The sequence below is a fragment of the Mya arenaria genome, chromosome 1 (assembly GCF_026914265.1).
Source record: "Mya arenaria isolate MELC-2E11 chromosome 1, ASM2691426v1".
NCBI classification, from domain to species: Eukaryota; Metazoa; Mollusca; class Bivalvia; order Myida; family Myidae; genus Mya; species Mya arenaria.
In genome coordinates, this window is record NC_069122.1 from 16,981,140 (window position 1) to 16,999,180 (window position 18,041).

General features: G+C 32.4%; 1 protein-coding gene across 1 annotated transcript; it reads left to right on the forward strand.

Moving 5' to 3' along the window:
- Positions 1-14,484: 14,484 nt before the first annotated feature.
- Positions 14,485-16,458, forward strand: LOC128225156 (uncharacterized). Its single transcript, XM_052935204.1, has 3 exons — positions 14,485-15,077; positions 15,743-15,941; positions 16,393-16,458. The coding sequence occupies exons 1-3, from the start codon at positions 14,485-14,487 to the stop codon at positions 16,456-16,458; spliced, it is 858 nt and encodes a 285-aa protein (XP_052791164.1).
- The last annotated feature ends 1,583 nt before the right edge of the window (positions 16,459-18,041 follow it).

Consider the following 18,041-nt stretch of genomic DNA (forward strand, 5'->3'; position numbering starts at 1 on the left):
CCAGATGACCCCCATCCAGGATACAAGCAGAGTTTATTGATATGTACTAGCAGTTGTAGATTAATTTAAAAATTCCTCAGATTGAAGCTTGTACACTGTTATTTCATAGAGTTTGAAACAAATATGATCTGAGCTATCTTCCTTGGTTGAGTTAACATTTGAATATTTTTATAATGTTTAGATTATTTAAACAGTTGTTGTGATCACATGACTAAAACGTGATCACAGAATGAGAGGGCGCTGCAAGCAGTGCCCTGATTGGCTGGCTAGAGAAAAACTGTGGGTTACAACATACAGAACCAGACAGAACAGACGTATATCTTAGCAGTAACTGTATCAGGTATCATGGGTGGTAAGTGCTGCTTAACCTGTGTGTAACTGTTCATTGTATTTGTACTTTAATAAATGCAATACAGTACTCTCCAAGTGTATTTAATCTTTCCCATGGATGAATGTTACTGATGTACTTGTCCACAATAATACATTCTTAAAAAATAGACCTACACTATTATTAAAACAAATAATTATAATTTCACTGCTTATTTAAAGAATACATTTTTTATGTACATGTTCTTGTTTGCAGAATAAGTTACTAACTAATGTTACATTGACATGAAGTGAAATGAATGTGTGTGTTTTTTGACAACTTATTGCTTTTAGTTGAACAATTCAGGAAGTCCAGCTGTCTGAAAGTCTGAGAAGAAGGTGTTCCTGTATTAACCATATCCATATGGTAATCCTTAGACATAAACAGAACAGGTGAATACATATTCAATTAAAATTTTCATCAATTTTTTTTATTTTATTTAAGGAATAGAAAATAGGTAGATATAATACTACTTGAAGTTAATGATTAAAGCATCTTTGGATTCCATGTGTTTGAAATATTTGTGTAAAGATAAAAAAAAACTTTTTTGTAAAAATTTGAATGATATTACATTTCAAGGCAGGAAATATACTTGTAAAGTATTATTCTTTCACTCTGTCAAAGAGGGAAATCAGTGAAGAAATTTAAAGTAAATCATATTAGATGACTTAACATTTTTTATTACTTAGAATCCAAAACACAACATTGTTGTAGCTAAGCATTTATCAAGAATTTATTTATTCAACTATTCTTTCAATTCATTATTAAGGTACACTATGGAAGTGCAAGACAACTGGGACTCTGGCTGCATCATAACAGCAACCAGTATGTAAACCAATATGTTAAGAAAAAAGAAAACAGGAGTCAAAATATTTGATGTTCACATTAAACATGATCAGCTATGATGAATTTGATAATTTATACAGATCAGTGACATTCACTTCATTAGCTATATATACTGCACTTGAATACAGTTTGTCACCAATCATTAACTATTTTATTTGTTAATTGTTGTATTAAATGTGTCTCTTTATGTTATGTTTATGTTATGGTTAAAGTTTATTAGTTTGAATTTACTAAAATAAAATGTCTTAATGTGACAGACACACCATTTAGCAGCTTAGTGTTTGAGATGATATTTTGTCAACTGACCCAGGTTCTGTTCAAACCTACTGATTCACTTCATTAAATCAATAACTACTGAATGCTGATTTACCTTAATAAACGAATACCAGAGTTGAAAAGTACTGCCATCCCAATGGACAAAATATAGTTTTGAACACTAAGGCTACATATATCGGGTATCTATTTTATTCAATAAACTGCTTCCAGAATACGATGATCTCATTTATTTTTCCTGTATATTTGAAGTATAATTAATCAAATCACCGAGTTAGATACAGATGTTTGAGAATAATTAAGTCACTTCAACCTCCCTCTATTTTTGCTGAAAGAGAATCTATGTTTTCTTTACAGATTGTCCATTACATGTATAAACTATAAAAGAAATCGAAATATGATAGAAATTGCTCTGAAGTGAAATATAATGCCTCAATTAATTTAGTACAAAAAGTTTAGGTGGTGAAAGCATCTAAACACCCAACTGTTGACTGCTTTTAACCAGTTTATCAGATGTGTACAAAAGAAGGTTGTTGTTTTTTTGTAACAAAAGAAGGTTGTTGTTTTTTGTAAAAAGCTTTTCCGACTGCTATGTGCGCTCAGTATTTTATCAATATCGCGAGAATACTCCGCTTGAATGATGTGATTACTGAATTATAGTGAATATGATGATGAAGTAGATTTTAAAATCTTCCATTTTATCAGTCGAAACACTTCCCAAATATCAAAACCTGATGTCGGGTTGGCAAAGGCGAAACCAATTATGTCCAATGTAATTATTAATATTTAGAATGATAATCATAAACAATAACACCCTAATTCACATTTCTAAGTATAACTTAAATGAAATACCCCACAAAATATTCATATTATTCACCTGATTCAGTCTTTACTCTTAAATCAAAATATTTTTGGGCATTCTCTGAAAAATAGAAGAATTTTTTACTCCAATGCAGAGGGTCCCAGCCTCTTGGGTTTTTCATATTATCTTAAAACCTGTTTGATGATACATCCTTCTCCTAATAAAAGATAATATAAAAAAAATCTTATTATTTATTAAATGAACCTCACTCTTCTAAGTTCCAAAATAGTGCAGGGGTTTCCCTTAGTCCACCTAAATGGATGTCAATTAGTCTTTTGACGATTTTTTTAATATGGCAGACTCGTGAACCCGACTGAGCCTTACACAATTAAATACAAGTCAAGTTAAAACTTACCTGGCTTACAGTAACATTTACTGTGCAACATGATTAGCATAGATGATAGTTTACACATGCTATACTTAGGTGTTTACATATAACATTAACAATGTATCAATATGAACACTTGTAAGCATAGATATGTGCAAATAATGACTAACTTTCAGCATTTAATTGGTCAATCACCGTGATTAATGTTTAAGAACGAAGTTCAGGTCCAGGAATCTAGACAATGATGTTGCTTGTGCTCGCGAATTTGTATTACATTGTCAAATTCAAAACATCACATCTGGTTTGTAGTGGTGTATCATCTATAGGTCTAATGAATAATGTTATTCATCCATTTACACGATATGCTCTCGTTTAAAAGCATTATATAACTATCTTTAATCCAGTTAAGTTTATATTGTCGTTTTCCGATTCAATTGAACTGTCATCCTTGACCTTGTTATTTATTTCACGCTTCGTTAATTTATCAAAGGCTAACAGTCACTGATTTTCGGAAAGAAATTGTTAAAGCGGGCAGGGAGATCCCGGGTCAGCATCGTCACCAACGACGCCATTTAAAGTTTCAACCAAACCTGATACGTTACGAACGTTATCATTGGTCATGATTTAGTGCATCTGCTTATGCATATTCAAGTTATAAAGGTTAACTTGAGGTGACAGATCGTACATAGCGTAATGAAATGAAGTGAACGTCACGATATGATTTTAATGAGATTGGGGCAAATATCACGACTTCACGAAAAGGTCTTTGATTTTCAGTGAAAAAATAACGAACAAAGCCATTACCGCTTTAAACACCACATTAGTGTTAACATGTACCAATTATTTTAATATACACCAATATATAGGGCTTATGGGATACCTTTGAAAATGAAATATGACAAAGGAAAAGCGAATATATCATGGTATCTGTTTAATAAAATTGCACTTACCTGTTTCAAGTGCGTATATCCTCTTTATAGAATTATTTGCATCGGCAGAGTTAATGATAAACTTCATTAATCTGCCCAACATATTAAAATGGTAAATATTCAACCAAATACCTGAAAAAAACTGTCAACAAGGTACATAGCTCCTTCTGTCAATGATAGTTTGATAAATATTATACATACAACATCTCAATGGATTAGCTCATTCCGGAAATAGAGGTGTTGAACTTTTACTTTGCACAGTAGGGTTGATATCGCAGCAACTAATAATGCATGAACATGCAAACATCATTGATATAATCTTCTTCAATATACCTTAATAAGTTTAAAGTGAATACCAGCTACCAATACATTGTATTTGCTAACCCGAAATAAAAAGTATCACTTTGATTAAAATGCAATGGCATCGTCCATTCAACTGTATTTTTTTCTGATGATGCCATCTAAGGAATGTATAGTCAGTTTCAACTTTGTCCTTAAAAAAATCAAATTAGTTTTGTATGGGGCCAATTCTATTGATAATTATTTAATATAATTTCCATGTTTTTTTCTATGTTGACATTAAAACTTTTAATTTTATATGTTATTCAAAATGGTAACTTTGACTGTAATAGTATGTGGGTATTATTATTTCATTTTAAACTCAGTAGTATTATAGTTGTCTTTTGGTATCAGTACAAATTATCAGTTATATTATATTTAACCCTCTCAGCATAATATCATATCACACTTAACTTATTCATTATATGGCCTTAGATAAACCATTATGTAATTCCATTATTACTATATAATATGTAAATCAATTCAAAGTCAATGAGTAACAACATACACATGTATTTAAGATTACATTAATCTTTATTCTTTAATGTTATTGTTGAAGTGACATGCAAATTTATTAAAATAACAACAAGTCAACAAAACTACACACAATCTGGTAGTAATATATTTTATTTTATCATATTTATTATAAGAAAACTCTGTTTTTCAACCAACCATTCATCATTAAGGCAAAATGTTCTTTATTAAAACTATTTTTACAGTAAATGCAGTCAATTTAAAAAAAAAAATGTCAAATGCTATTGTTTATATTCCAATCGAGCATTTAACTGCCATTGAATAGTTTACAGAGAAACTATTAATAGTGAAATTTAAATTTAAAATGACTATTTTGGTACATTCCAATTATATACAATAAACGAACTAAACATTGTTTCAACATGATAAGTCGTATGTATTATTTCTTTAATATTACACTGTTGGTACCACTCATTATTGTGCTAATTTAAATGCAAGAAAAATATAACATAACAAATCTAATGAAAATATAATAATTAACAATAAACATTTATAATTTATTCCTGTCAATACAAGATAGGACGTTGACAATTAAGCCCTCTTGGAGCAGCAATTTTAAATGTCTCCTTTTCCTCTCATGAACTTCTAAGTTCTATTTTGAGGTACTTCCTAAAACATGAGTCTGTCAGATGAACTTGTTCCTCCAGTGGCTGCAATCTGAAGAATACAAAAATGAATATTTTAAATCATAATAATCATGTATGTGTGTTTAGGCATTTGAACATATATATAAAGGTAGATGAATGATATTGTTGCCAATGAAGGGAATGCCTCTTTAAAACATCATGAAAACTTACCTATATAAATTACAAGAAATGGACTGTCAAAACATGTATTATATGCAACAGAATGCAATTTGGTCTCTATAATACTTCAATGTTCAAATACTCCAATGTTCAACTTCAAAATTATTCAATAAGCAATAAAGCAGAAGTATGGAAATCCATGCTTTACATTTGAATGTTCCTGAACAGCTCCATTAAAAATGATCCCAATTCCCTTAAGGGGAGAATTCAAGACAAAGTATTTTATATCAGGCAGTCAGACAGACAAACATACAGATATTCAACATCCTACCCATAACATGTGGTAGGGTAGTCGTTCTTAATAATTCCTATAGATTATTGCTCTCTCTTTATTACTTGATATATTTGTTCATTGTCATTAATTAAAGTTGAATTATGAAGTAGCCAAATATTATATATAAATATATATGTTTGCTTTTATTCAAATGACTGTCATGAGTATACTGCTATATGTTTTTGAATATGTTTTCAATTTCACAATATAATTTTGTTAACAAACTTACCTGATAATAATATGTATTATCCCACTGCTATTGGTGTATTAGATCTGGTGTCGGATCCATTCCCTAGCAGACTTCTGTAGATCTTAACAACACTAGTTCTTTCGACTTTGGCTGGTAAAATCACTCAACTGAAACATAAATATATTATATACAATATGTGATAAATCATATATCTATCTTTTTTATCAATGGCATGTTATTCGGAGGTTACAGTAAGGACTCAAATCACAAGTATGCTTACATTTACTCCTTTAAGTTACACACACACACACATTTTATGTGTTTTCAATATAATAACATACTACTAAACAGTAGCAATAATCATCCTGGGTGCCTCGACCAGGTTGTATTAAGAGAAAGTTGAAATAGACTTTAGAATGGGTAAGATTCCTTGAAAATGACGTCATTGCTGTCAACTTTTCTCAATGTTTACACACGGTTTATTTTGATTGTAAATATGTGCAAATGAAACAAAATATGTTTAAAGCGAGGGTATTTCTAAACACAGTAAGGGCGAGACCTGCAAGCAATTGTTGGACTCGACCCAGAGTCGTAACTTGTGTAAGATTTTGAAATAATATGCACACAATAACCAGGTAAATATCGTTCTCAAAATGCAGCTTGTTGTCACTGTTTTTGTTTAATGGTTCCGTGGAAAAGTTTCATGCATAAATTAGGTCACAAATAAGAAATGGACTTTTTCTTACCTCTAAATTCATGACTATCATGGATATCGATGTTATACAATTGTTGTCTATTTAGGCAGGGTCGTCGAAAGTAGTTTGGAATCGAGCTTTTAGATATGTCTGGTCCGCCATCTTTGTTTTGGATAAGTCAGTTAACCATACTCCCAGACGTCGGTTAAATTTTGTCCAAAAGTTAGCCAAATCACGCGCTGGTTAGGATAACTTAATTTTTATACAGTCGGTTTTCTGATAACTTGACCAAACCAGGGAGATAACCAAAAGATAACCGCTCGTTAGGACTTATCCACGTTTATACAATGGCTGCAGATATATAGTGCTTTATGAATATGTTGTGTTAACTTTCAATATATATGTATCATAATTCACTCTTGTTCGTGTGTTTGCTTATTGGATGCCATGGACTTAGAAAAAATATACACATTATGATGACATCAATCTTTCCACTTAAAGACTATTATATGGCTTTACGATATAAACTTTCGTCACTGTATCATCCCGTTGCAAAATCATTATACAATGAGAACTACAGGGACAAACAGCTTTGTAATTCAGCTAAACCATTGCTTACACTGTTAGACAGTACAGTGAGTTTGAAAGGTTGATAAAGAATGTTAAAAACTGCACTGTTTACAAACTGAACTTGTAGTCCCTCTACTTTGTACATATATGTTTCATACCAATCAAATGATCATTATGACCGCCTGCCATTGCTAAGTTAACAATAAAAGTGAAAAATGCACCACATATTTGCAGGAAATAACTTTTAACGCGAGGAAAAACTAATCTTCCGACGGACATAACCAGTTTCAATTCTGTAAATATTAAACTCGTAGACGTAACATTGTGAAAAGGATGGTAGGAGTAACTGAAACACAACTTGTCATTAGAAACTATGAATAAATCAGGAGAATCTCATAAATGTTGGGTTACAATGCATTCGTAGGACAGTATCGCATCAATCCATTCCATGTGTCAATACATGTTTTTTAAGCATTTTTGCACACACGGATTGTCGAGAAATGACTATATTGCGTGTTCCAACAGTTTGTTTAGAGGGACAAATGATCGATAATTATGGTTAAAAGCAACTATTACTGCGTTTATATATCTATCATTTGCCCAACTGGTAAATATGCTTCTGGCGTAATACTTGAGTGCGTCTTTACGGTAAATGAGTGTACTCTTTTTTACTATAAAGCCAAATGTTGTGTTTTAAAGTGCACTGAACATAATAATGCTGCTACTACAACTTATATAATACAATAGTCATATCTATATAGTCTATGTCAAGCGAGTGTCATAAAACGTTTCATCTGCACGTGACCATGATAGTTTAATTCTAACCACAAAATAAGAATCAAGTTTGTGTTAAAAAGAATAATATTCGAAGCATCGACTGAAGTTGATTGGTATTCGATTTTAACTTAGAGCAGTTTGGGAAAAAACACTTTAGTTGATTCGATTATGATTATTAAAGAAAAAGGCAAAACTTAACACAAAATATGTCAATCAGAAACATTCATGGTATATAGATGATGACAAATCTTTTTTCAAATAGTTCGCCGATAAATGATGGTGTCTTTCATTTCAAAAGTTACTTCTCTTGAAATTGTTTTTATTGTCAAATATGTATTGTAAAGTCATGGTTTTAATCAATACGCCGATATATATCGTTGTTTTTTTCATATCAAAAGTTACTTCTCTTGTTATTGTTTTATTTGTAAATATTGATTGTAAAACCATGGTAAATTCGGTGTACTATGGATATAAAACAAGTTGATATTAAGTTTACAAGTAATAACAAGCTTAAGCAGACAATCCTTTGAACAAAAGAAGCAAAATTACTGATGGTTTCCTATGTAGTTCCTTATGAATTGAAATATAATGTTATAAAATGAAATGTATAGCTTTGAATAAATGAGTATGTTTTTTTCTCTAACGATAATAAAAACGTGATATAGTGGTATCACTCATTGTTTAATCGACAAAACAAGCTAATGTATAGGGTTTCTTTAGACTTTTCACATTTAAAGGAACAATTGTGACCTTTAAACACAGGAAGAAAATACTGTTAAATAACAATCATATATCAGATACAACTTATTCAAATTTATTCGTCGCATATTCTATTAGAAAAACAATTCACAATGTGAGTTTTATCATGTCGCGCACGTTCTGTGAAATAATGATTTATAGTGTGACATTAAATAGCGAATTACAATTTACTTTATATCCTTGGGGAAATCATTTGTGAAAAAATGCGTTTCATCTGGTTTTAACAGTTGAATGGTGATTTGCACTTATATCAGTATGTGGCTAAACTAGTCTAGCTCTCTACGAAGTGAAAAATCATTAATATAATTTACCTTTGTTAATTATCGCTACCGATTAAGAATACGTCCTTAACCTTGATTACGAAAACCATAATTTGAAAAAATTGATGTTAAATGTTTTGTTTTCCACACGTGTGTAACTGCAGCTGAAACAAGTTATTATTATTATTATTTTTATTATTTTATACGAAACTTATATAGCGCCCTTTTCATATACACGTTCAAATGCGCTTTACAACGATATAATCTGATAGCTAACTACAAGCAATATCATTAAAATACTAGACAGCTTTTGAACAATAAATGTACAACATATCAAAAAATATGAACACAATAAAATGAAATGTGGTATTTAACTGGTCGTCTGAAATAAAAACCATAAATATCAATATCATACGAAAAAAAAATAGTCTAGCGAAACTTTCAAAAAAAAAAAATGATATTAATATAATTTACGCACGACATCTAAATTGCAATTATATATTGTATCAATAGTCTAAAACAGCTTACATAGGATATGTAACTGTACTAAAAGATCATTGTAGAATTAAAACAGGTTGTAAAATTATGTTTAAAATCACATAATGGTCACACAGTCTTCGTGAATCACCGTCACAGATCATCTGTCACAGATCATTCCTGGTAAAAATGCTACTCATACGCCTGTTTGAAATACTCCATACAGTAGTGCATTGCAGTAATCTAGGCGCGAGATAACCAATGAAGTCACAAGTTGTTTAGATGCATCAATTGTCAGATATTTCGGAATTCTGCCTTTTTGTCTAAGATGTAACTAACATGATCTGCATATTGAATTAACGTGATCTTCCATGTTCATGTTTGAATCAAAGATGGCACCTAAATTTTTAACATGTACATACTGTTAACACCTTTCGAGTCACCGACGGTTACCGCGAGATCTTCAATGTGTTTGGAGTTATTAGGAGATGAGAACATGATGACTTCTGTTTTATCAGTGTTAAGTTTGAGCATGTTTATATTCATCCATGATATTATGTCTCGAAGGCACGATTGAATGCATTGTAATGTTTCTTCCTTAGAAATGTCATCTAATGGTTTGAAAGATAAATACTGCTGTGAATCATCGGCGTAGAGATGGTATTGCAGCCCATGCTCTTTGCAAATGGCACCAAAGGGTTTAGTGTACATTGTATAAACTTTCGGCCCTAATACGGACCCCTGTGGAACACTAAAGTTTAGTGTGACCGGGTTTGACAGCACCCCATCAATGTATACTGTCTGTTTTCTATCTTGAAGGTATGATGTTATCCATTCCGGTGGTTTTCAGCGATTCCGAACACATTTTCAAGTCTTTGTAACAAAGTTTTGTGATCGATTGTGTCAAAAGATGCCGATAGATCTAGCATTAATAAGATGGTTGCATTACCATGGTCAAGGGATTTAAGAACATCATTTTGGACTTTAATAAGTGCAGTTTCTGTCGATTGGAATTTACGAAAGGCTGACTGATGTTTTTTCTTAAAGTTGATTTTCTGTCAAGTGTTCATCAATGCGAGAACTCACTACTTTTTCTAGTGTCTTTGATACAAATGATAGATTTGAAACAGGTCTATAATTTTTTTCAATGTTTTGATCCAGTGTTTGTTTTTTTCAAAAGAGGTCGAACATAAGATCCTTTAAACTCTGATGGAACGTTTCCTGTGCTGAGCGAAATGTTGATAATGTTTGAAAGAAATGGTAAAAGTACATCGACGCATGATTTTAATAGCCATGTTGGAATCGGATCCAGTTCACATGATTTATTAGAAGATTTATATATTATTTTCTTAACTTCTTCTGCTAATGCTGTTTCAATGTGAGTCAGACTATTTTTAACACTCAATTGTTCTGTTTCTGACTCGACTGGGTTAAGAACTAATTTTGATTTTATCTCATCTCTGATGGTTTCTATATTCTTAACAAAAAGTCACTAAACTCTTGTGGCAATTTATGAGTTTTTATGTGTGTAGGTAAAGATGTCCCAGTTGGACCGTTCAGTAGATCTTTTGTGATTTGAAACAATGGTTTTGATCTCGACCACAAGCTGCTACCTTATCCAAATAATGCTTCGCATTAGCCTCTTGCAGCATATTATTTACTTTTGCACATTGATTTCGGTAAATTTCGTGATCAACAGTCAGTTTAGATGATTGCCACTTTCTTTCTAACTTACGCTGCAGATGTTTTGCGTCATGTAACTCCTGAGTATACCAAGTTATCAAGTTATCACTAAATGGGGGTGTAGGAATGTCAGCATTTAACACGTCTTAATTCGTTTGTTTCTCTTCATTTGTTTGTGGTCTTTGCTTGTGCCTTTAAAAAAGCAAATGCTTTTAGTTTTCGAATACCGGTCTTGTCCGTGTAGTATTTATATTAATTTGTAGTTGTCGGTAATCATTTGATCAATTTGCTTCTTTTTTAAAGATGTTCAGCTATAAGTAAATATAGAGGGATCGGAACCTAATATCGACTTGTATTTATTGCGATTATTTTGTTTTTATCTCATTCGTTTTGAATACACAAATTCCGACTCATGCGCAATGTGCCAATTAAATGAATACATATAATAGATTAATCTATTTGAAATATGTAATAAGGATGAAGAGGACAGTATACCAAAATTTGTTCTTATTCTTATTCTCATGGAAGTATATTAAAATAATGCTATCGTGTAACTTTACTTTTATCTTCGTGCAAATCACAATGACATTTTCAGTTATTTACATACTAAATTAAGGCTACTATTCTTAAAAAACAACATAGCGTTGATGTATAGATTACTGCGCTGGAAACAATAAACTTTAAGTAGTTTATATTTAATCGATGACATGAGTTTCTTTATCGACGTAAACATTGAATAAGTTAATACAAATATCATATAAATTACGGTTTTCTGTACATCACCTTCTTGTCTTAAATCTTATTGTTTTATATCTAAATTACTATTACTAGTGTCTTCTCTGTAAGATTGCAAGCATGTCCTACTGGGGATTTGTCAATACAACAGACGGTAAGAGACTTCAAAGTAAGACATGAACAGTCTCAGTAATAACGTTATAAAACAATTGACAACAATTTGCGCGCTTCTTGGAATTTATTCGCATGCCTTACTGCGGTCATACAGCATAAACGCAAAAAACTATAAATCCTTTAGTAAATACGATTGACTCTAGTATTGGTTAAGAATTTCAAAACAAGTGTTCGAGTTTGAAGACTGCATTTAATATTGTTCACCATCATTTTAAAACAATTCTTACTATTATAATATTACAAGTCGATCATAATTCTGTGTAGTGTAATGCAATCTTATTTAAGAAAAGCATACAAAACATTGGGTTTTCATGTTTTAATGATTTATTTTATGAAAACACATGATGATCATTTATTCAACAATAGTTTATTTGTATACTCCCATGATATATTACAGCTTTAATAACAACTCCTGCAAATAGCAACTAGCGCTTTAGCTCTTTAACACCAAGTAATGCCAGAATTATATCACTACAATTAACAAACAATACAGATTGAACAGTTTCAGCTCTCTTACTTTGAATGTACACCAATCATCACTTCACGTGGTCATGTTAATGAGTAAAACCTTTCGTACTAGTGTGAACTCACTAGTTGCAAAGTACAAGTCACTCGAGAGTTTTTGCTCTTAATTGAGCAAATAGGATACATATTTTACAGCGTTCGCTCTCTGACACTGGCAATGAAAATGCCCACTCTCTTAAGGTCGAAAATACACATCAATCTCGGTAATCCTGTGTAATGGCTAAATGTTTTTGTTTTATTTTGTAAACGAGCCCGAATGTTTAAGTCACTACAGAGGTATATCCATTGAATTGGCAAATAAATTCATTGGCAGTATCCGTTTTCTTTCTTTGGAAAATATACACTTACAGGATTAGAGTACATTGGCTTGATAAGCGTTCATTTATGTTGATCAATTCCAATTTGCACATGTTATCTTTGCCTTGTTAACATATGGCAGATATTCAGCTGGAAAAATACTATGTTTTTCTTTACGTTTATACTCCATTTGTCACCTGCAATACATTTGATATCAAGCACAACGATTAGAAATTTATCGAATATTATCGAAAATAACTGGATTGTTTGACTGCAAAGACAAATGATTACTTTTTTTGTTTGAGATGATGATGAAACTAATAAAATTGGACATCGGTTATGTTCTCATATCAACCTCTTACGCAATGACTCCCCTAACACACAGTTACGGTTTTTGCCAGCACATTCGAAAACAGTTGGATTTTAGGGTGTTATATTGAACAATGTTTGATATATTTGCAAACGCAAACATTAATGCAATATTTCACATGCGAAATCCATTAATTCCCTTTATACTGTTCTTCATTTTAAAAGTGTGTAGATGGTATTTGTAGCTGTAAACTATTGTCACTTAAATTTGTTAAGAGAAAAAAATCCCCTTAACGAATAGGCGGTAAAGGCCACAATTGTTCCTCGTTTCCAGTCCGTTTTGCTTCTTAAGGAAAGAAATGATTTCGCCTAAGCCAAATATGCAATATTTCAAGACTAATATGATTATATTATATATTACACTCACTTTCCAAATATCCCGAGCACTGCCAAACGTGAATTAAAATTGGCATTGAAATCTATATCAAGAGAGACATAAGGCTCTGTGAAGCGACACAAATGTCTGAGAAATCCAACAGGAAGGAATATTAAATTGCCAAAAGTGGCATTCAAATGGAAATCTACACCAAAATCAAGACATTAATTCGGATCGATTTCAGTCAGCATGATGAAAATCTTACAGTTACAGAGAATTGGTTCCCAAAAGGAATATCAAATGTAAAAACATCTTCAAAATACATTTAATGGTTTTATTCACAACGCATTCTATATGAGCATTGATCGGACCTGGATGTCAATTCCATTCCAATTCTGATTAGCAAAATAAGTCTCGGCAAAAGAGTGATCAAATTTTGCAAAATGGATTTTATCGAGAAAAATTATTTATCAACACATTAGTCAATTATTTTTCTCTGGTATCTGAATTCGGTTAGAGCAAAATAATCGTTGTTGAAAACATTTCTCGAGCGAATTTAGATAATCAAAGTATTTTACTCAATATTAAATATCATGCTATAATTTTGATTCTTTTTCATTACATGTCGTGACATACTAAAACATCGCCTGGAAAACTTATAGTAGCGTGTCATTTGGTTTAAGATCAGTACTCTAGTTAAAATAACTGTCACCACGCTTTTTCAATTTTAGATAAACTGTGTTCTTGGTTCTCAAACATGAATGGGTTTCTTCAATTACTAAGATTTAAATAGCATTTGCCAACTATACCGCATTTCAGAGATTAATCCCAAATCCCCTGGTATCATGCATTACCCGGAACATTTATAACCAAGATCGAAACATATACGTCAACTGAATCGGAAGAAAACGATCCTTAAATCTATAAATCTCTCACATTTTCATTCAGAATGGCTTCAAGAAGTACCCTTCGTTAACGAAATTTTAGCGATGTGCTTGCTTGTAAGCTATAGTCCTGTTCAATAACCGTTGTTACCTCCCTTAGCAAATTGTCGTTCGTAGTTGACCTCAACTTCCGGTGAGTAACAATTGACAGGATAATGGCGTCGAATAAAGAGGTTGGTGATCCGTGTCAATTTGACAAATTATCAGTGCGTGAACTTAAGATGTATTTACGAGATAGAGGAGCACATGTGTCAGGAAATAGACCGGAGTTAATAAAACGTGCCCGAGGCCTTGTACAAATCGGAAAACGGACATTGAAAGAGATTAATATTCAGGACAATAACAACAAACTTGAACGACAGGAGGAATTATTTACCACGCCGCTAGGTGAAAAATTGCCAGAGCCAGGCAGTTTAAAAGGTTGTTGGGAGGACGATGTGTTAAAAATTCCCTTCTTCAGGACGCAGGATTTATACAATTACCTTGTGTTAAACCGTTCACGCACGTTTGACAATCAGAACATGAATGCAAGAAAACAATTAAAAGCCAAAGTGTTCTACGAAGATGGACATGTCCATAGTGTGAAATACAATCAGATATCACATAAATGTTCCCACTGCTACGTAAGAGCAAAGGTCATTCCGTCCTTACCAGGGTCTGATGTTCAAAAAAAGGATTATGAACCATGGGCCTGTCTGTCTAAAGTATCGGGAAAGGTTCATGCTGCTGGATGCAACTGTGCTGCTGGGTAAATTTACTATTCACATTTAGAATAAGATGTATACCTGCACTTTTAGATAATAACATCTCCTTTTGATGCAGGGTGTTGACATACTTGTTATTTTATGATGCATCATTATAATGATACCCCACCTGGCAATAATGTTGGTGTTCTAATAAAAGCTTAAGATGCACCAAAATTGCCAGTGATTATAAAAAAAAAATGACAGGGGCATAGCTGACTACGCAGCTGTGCAATGACATTTAGACTGGTCAAAGTTTTTGTAATAAAAAAAGCCTGAACTTGAAATACAAAACGAAGGGGCTAGGGGGAGTCCATCAAAATATAACTTGGATCTGCGTCATTCCAAAATAGCCCAAGCTACGTGCCTGGTTGTTTGAAAATACCCTGAATTTTAAATGCAAACCGAAGGAGGGGAAGGGGGTGTCGTTCAATGAACTCATTTCAATCAGCGTCATCCCAAAGTAGCAGTAGCTACGTGCCTAGTTGTTTGAAGGAGGTGTTGGTCAATAAATTTATTTAAATCATTGTTATCCAAAAGTGTTCCTAGCTCCCTGTTGTGCGTTCGTTCACTGTTTTGTCAGATTACAGGTTTCTGAATAATTTTAAATTGCAATGAATAATGCAGAATTTTTTATCATACTCATACAACTTTTCTTTTCATGTTTCAGGGAGGGGGAATCCTGCAACCATGTTGCTGCGTTGCTGTACGCCCTTGTTGATATCGGTTCCAAACAGAAGGATGGTTTGAATGCGCCAACTTCAACAAAATGTAAATGGAACCAGCCGAGGAAAAGAAAAATAAGCCCTCAAAGGTCTCAGCATCTTGTATTCAAAAAGCTGAAATTTGAAAATGACACTTTACAGAAAGTTAGCCCATCTATTAAATGTAAAGTTGACAACCTGCACAATGTTAAACCTCTGAATTCATTAGCATTTGGGGAAAAACTTAAAAAATGTGCTCCACATGCTGCTTTTTTGTTGAGTGATTCTGAACTTGTTGCACCAGAAGAGCCAATACCAGTGCTTCACAAACTTCATTCTGTGGATTTCTTTTACAAAGACAGTGTTGACTTAAAAAGTTCAATGTGTGAAAATAATTTCGAAACATATTTTAAATCATTGAACTGTAAGCAGGATGACTGTTTTCTTATTGAAAACTCAACAAAAGGACAACATAAAAGTTACCATTGGAAAAATGCAAGGGCTGGCAGGTTAACAAGTTCCAGTTTTGGAACTATTTGTAAGAAAAAACCTGAAACAAAACCTGATATATTGTTGCGATCCATTATGGGGTACAATGACGAATTTGATACTGCAGCTACTAGATGGGGCAGAAGTCATGAACCAGCTGCCAAGCGTGTGTACCAAAGGCGTATTCAAATAACTCACCCCGGGCTGAAACTCTTTTCATCTGGCCTTGTGGTAAAGCCAAGTCTACCACACTTGGGATCAAGCCCAGATGGAATAGTAGACTGTTGTAAGAAATGTGCTCACACCAAGGGGGTCTTAGAGATAAAATGCCCATATAAATTTAGAAACTGTTCACCAGAAGAGGCCTGTGTAGACAAAACATTTTGTTGTTCAATAGTGAATGGCAAAGTAACCTTGAAAAAAACAAAACACAGCTACTATTTCCAAGTTCAAGGTCAAATGGCCTTAACAGAAAGAAAATGGTGTGATTTTTTTGTGTGGACTTTGAAGGGTCATAGTGTGGAGAGATTACCCTTTGATAATGATTTTTGGGTTGACATGCTAGGTAAACTGAACAGTTTTTATGTAAAGGCTGTTATACCAGAATTGTTCACAGAGCGTGTCAAACGGGGCAAAGAACTAATGTAAAGAAACTTAATGTGTTTAAAGTGTAAATAGAAAAATCAAACAGTTCTTGTTCATTATGTGTAAATAGACAAAAAAAGAGTTTGTTAAAACAGAATTGGTGCTCGCATGTTGTTGTTACATTTAATAGTTTGCTTTAAAGATTCAGTTTTTTAGTGCGAGTCTAAAACTCATACTTAAAATGACTCGCTTATGTTTTGAACAAAAACAGTTTTCCCAGTAAAGCAACTGAAAGCACTTATTGATCATTAGTTTACTCTATGATATATAAATTGCACAAAAAATACAGTTTATAGCATAAAAAGTATTTTGATTTTGTGGGTTTTGGATTCAGACCACACTTCTCAAGTATAGAAAAAAAAATGAAAACAACCAGCTAGTCCACACGGCCACCGATACTATATATCACATAAACATTTTTGTGTCGATGATTAATTCTTTGATTTATACCTGTGTTTTTATGATCTTATTAAATGTATCATCATGAACTGCTCTTTTTCATTGACAACAATACTTGAATTGAATAAAATGCTTGGAATGAAAATAATTAGTTTCTTTTTCTTCTTTTATTGAAAAACAGTGTTTGTGTTCAGACGCAAGAGTCAAGTGGGTAACCAAGTAAATCTAAATGTACAGATGTCACTTGCCGGCTATGGTTTTTAGAGTGTTGAATCAGTTCTTTGATTGTTAACTGGTATTACATAACTTCATTTAACTGGAATGACAAATGCTATGATAAAGTCTTTAACGAGAGTGGTTGTTTTGTCTTAATGAATAAGGCCTAAAAAAAAAATACATTTGGTTCGGGTTACCCGACCCTACCTACGGCATAGGCGCCGACCCTACCGTTTTTATAGTCAGTTTGAAAAAAAAAAATGAAAAACTAAAAAAAATAAAAAAATAATATTTCGTTTTTGTTTTAATTGCTTTTTAATATTAAGTTTAAACCTTAAATGCTTGTACAGAAGATAGCTTTAACACCATTCTCCAATGATGAAAATTATATTCTTATTTAAAACCTAATAAAAAAAATAAAGAAAAAGAATAAAAAGCCTACCTACCCTACCTATTTTTTTTTAAGAATGTAACCCTAACCAAACAATTTTTTTTAGGCCTAATGAGTGTAAGTCG

Coding starts and splice junctions, on each gene's coding strand:
- LOC128225156 (XM_052935204.1), top strand. CDS start 14,485: ATGGCGTCGAATAAAGAGGTTGGTGATCCGTGTCAATTTGACAAATTA. Junction 15,078..15,742: donor GGATGCAACTGTGCTGCTGG/GTAAATTTACTA, acceptor TTCATGTTTCAG/GGAGGGGGAATCCTGCAACC. Junction 15,942..16,392: donor AAAATGACACTTTACAGAAA/GTTAGCCCATCT, acceptor TTGATACTGCAG/CTACTAGATGGGGCAGAAGT.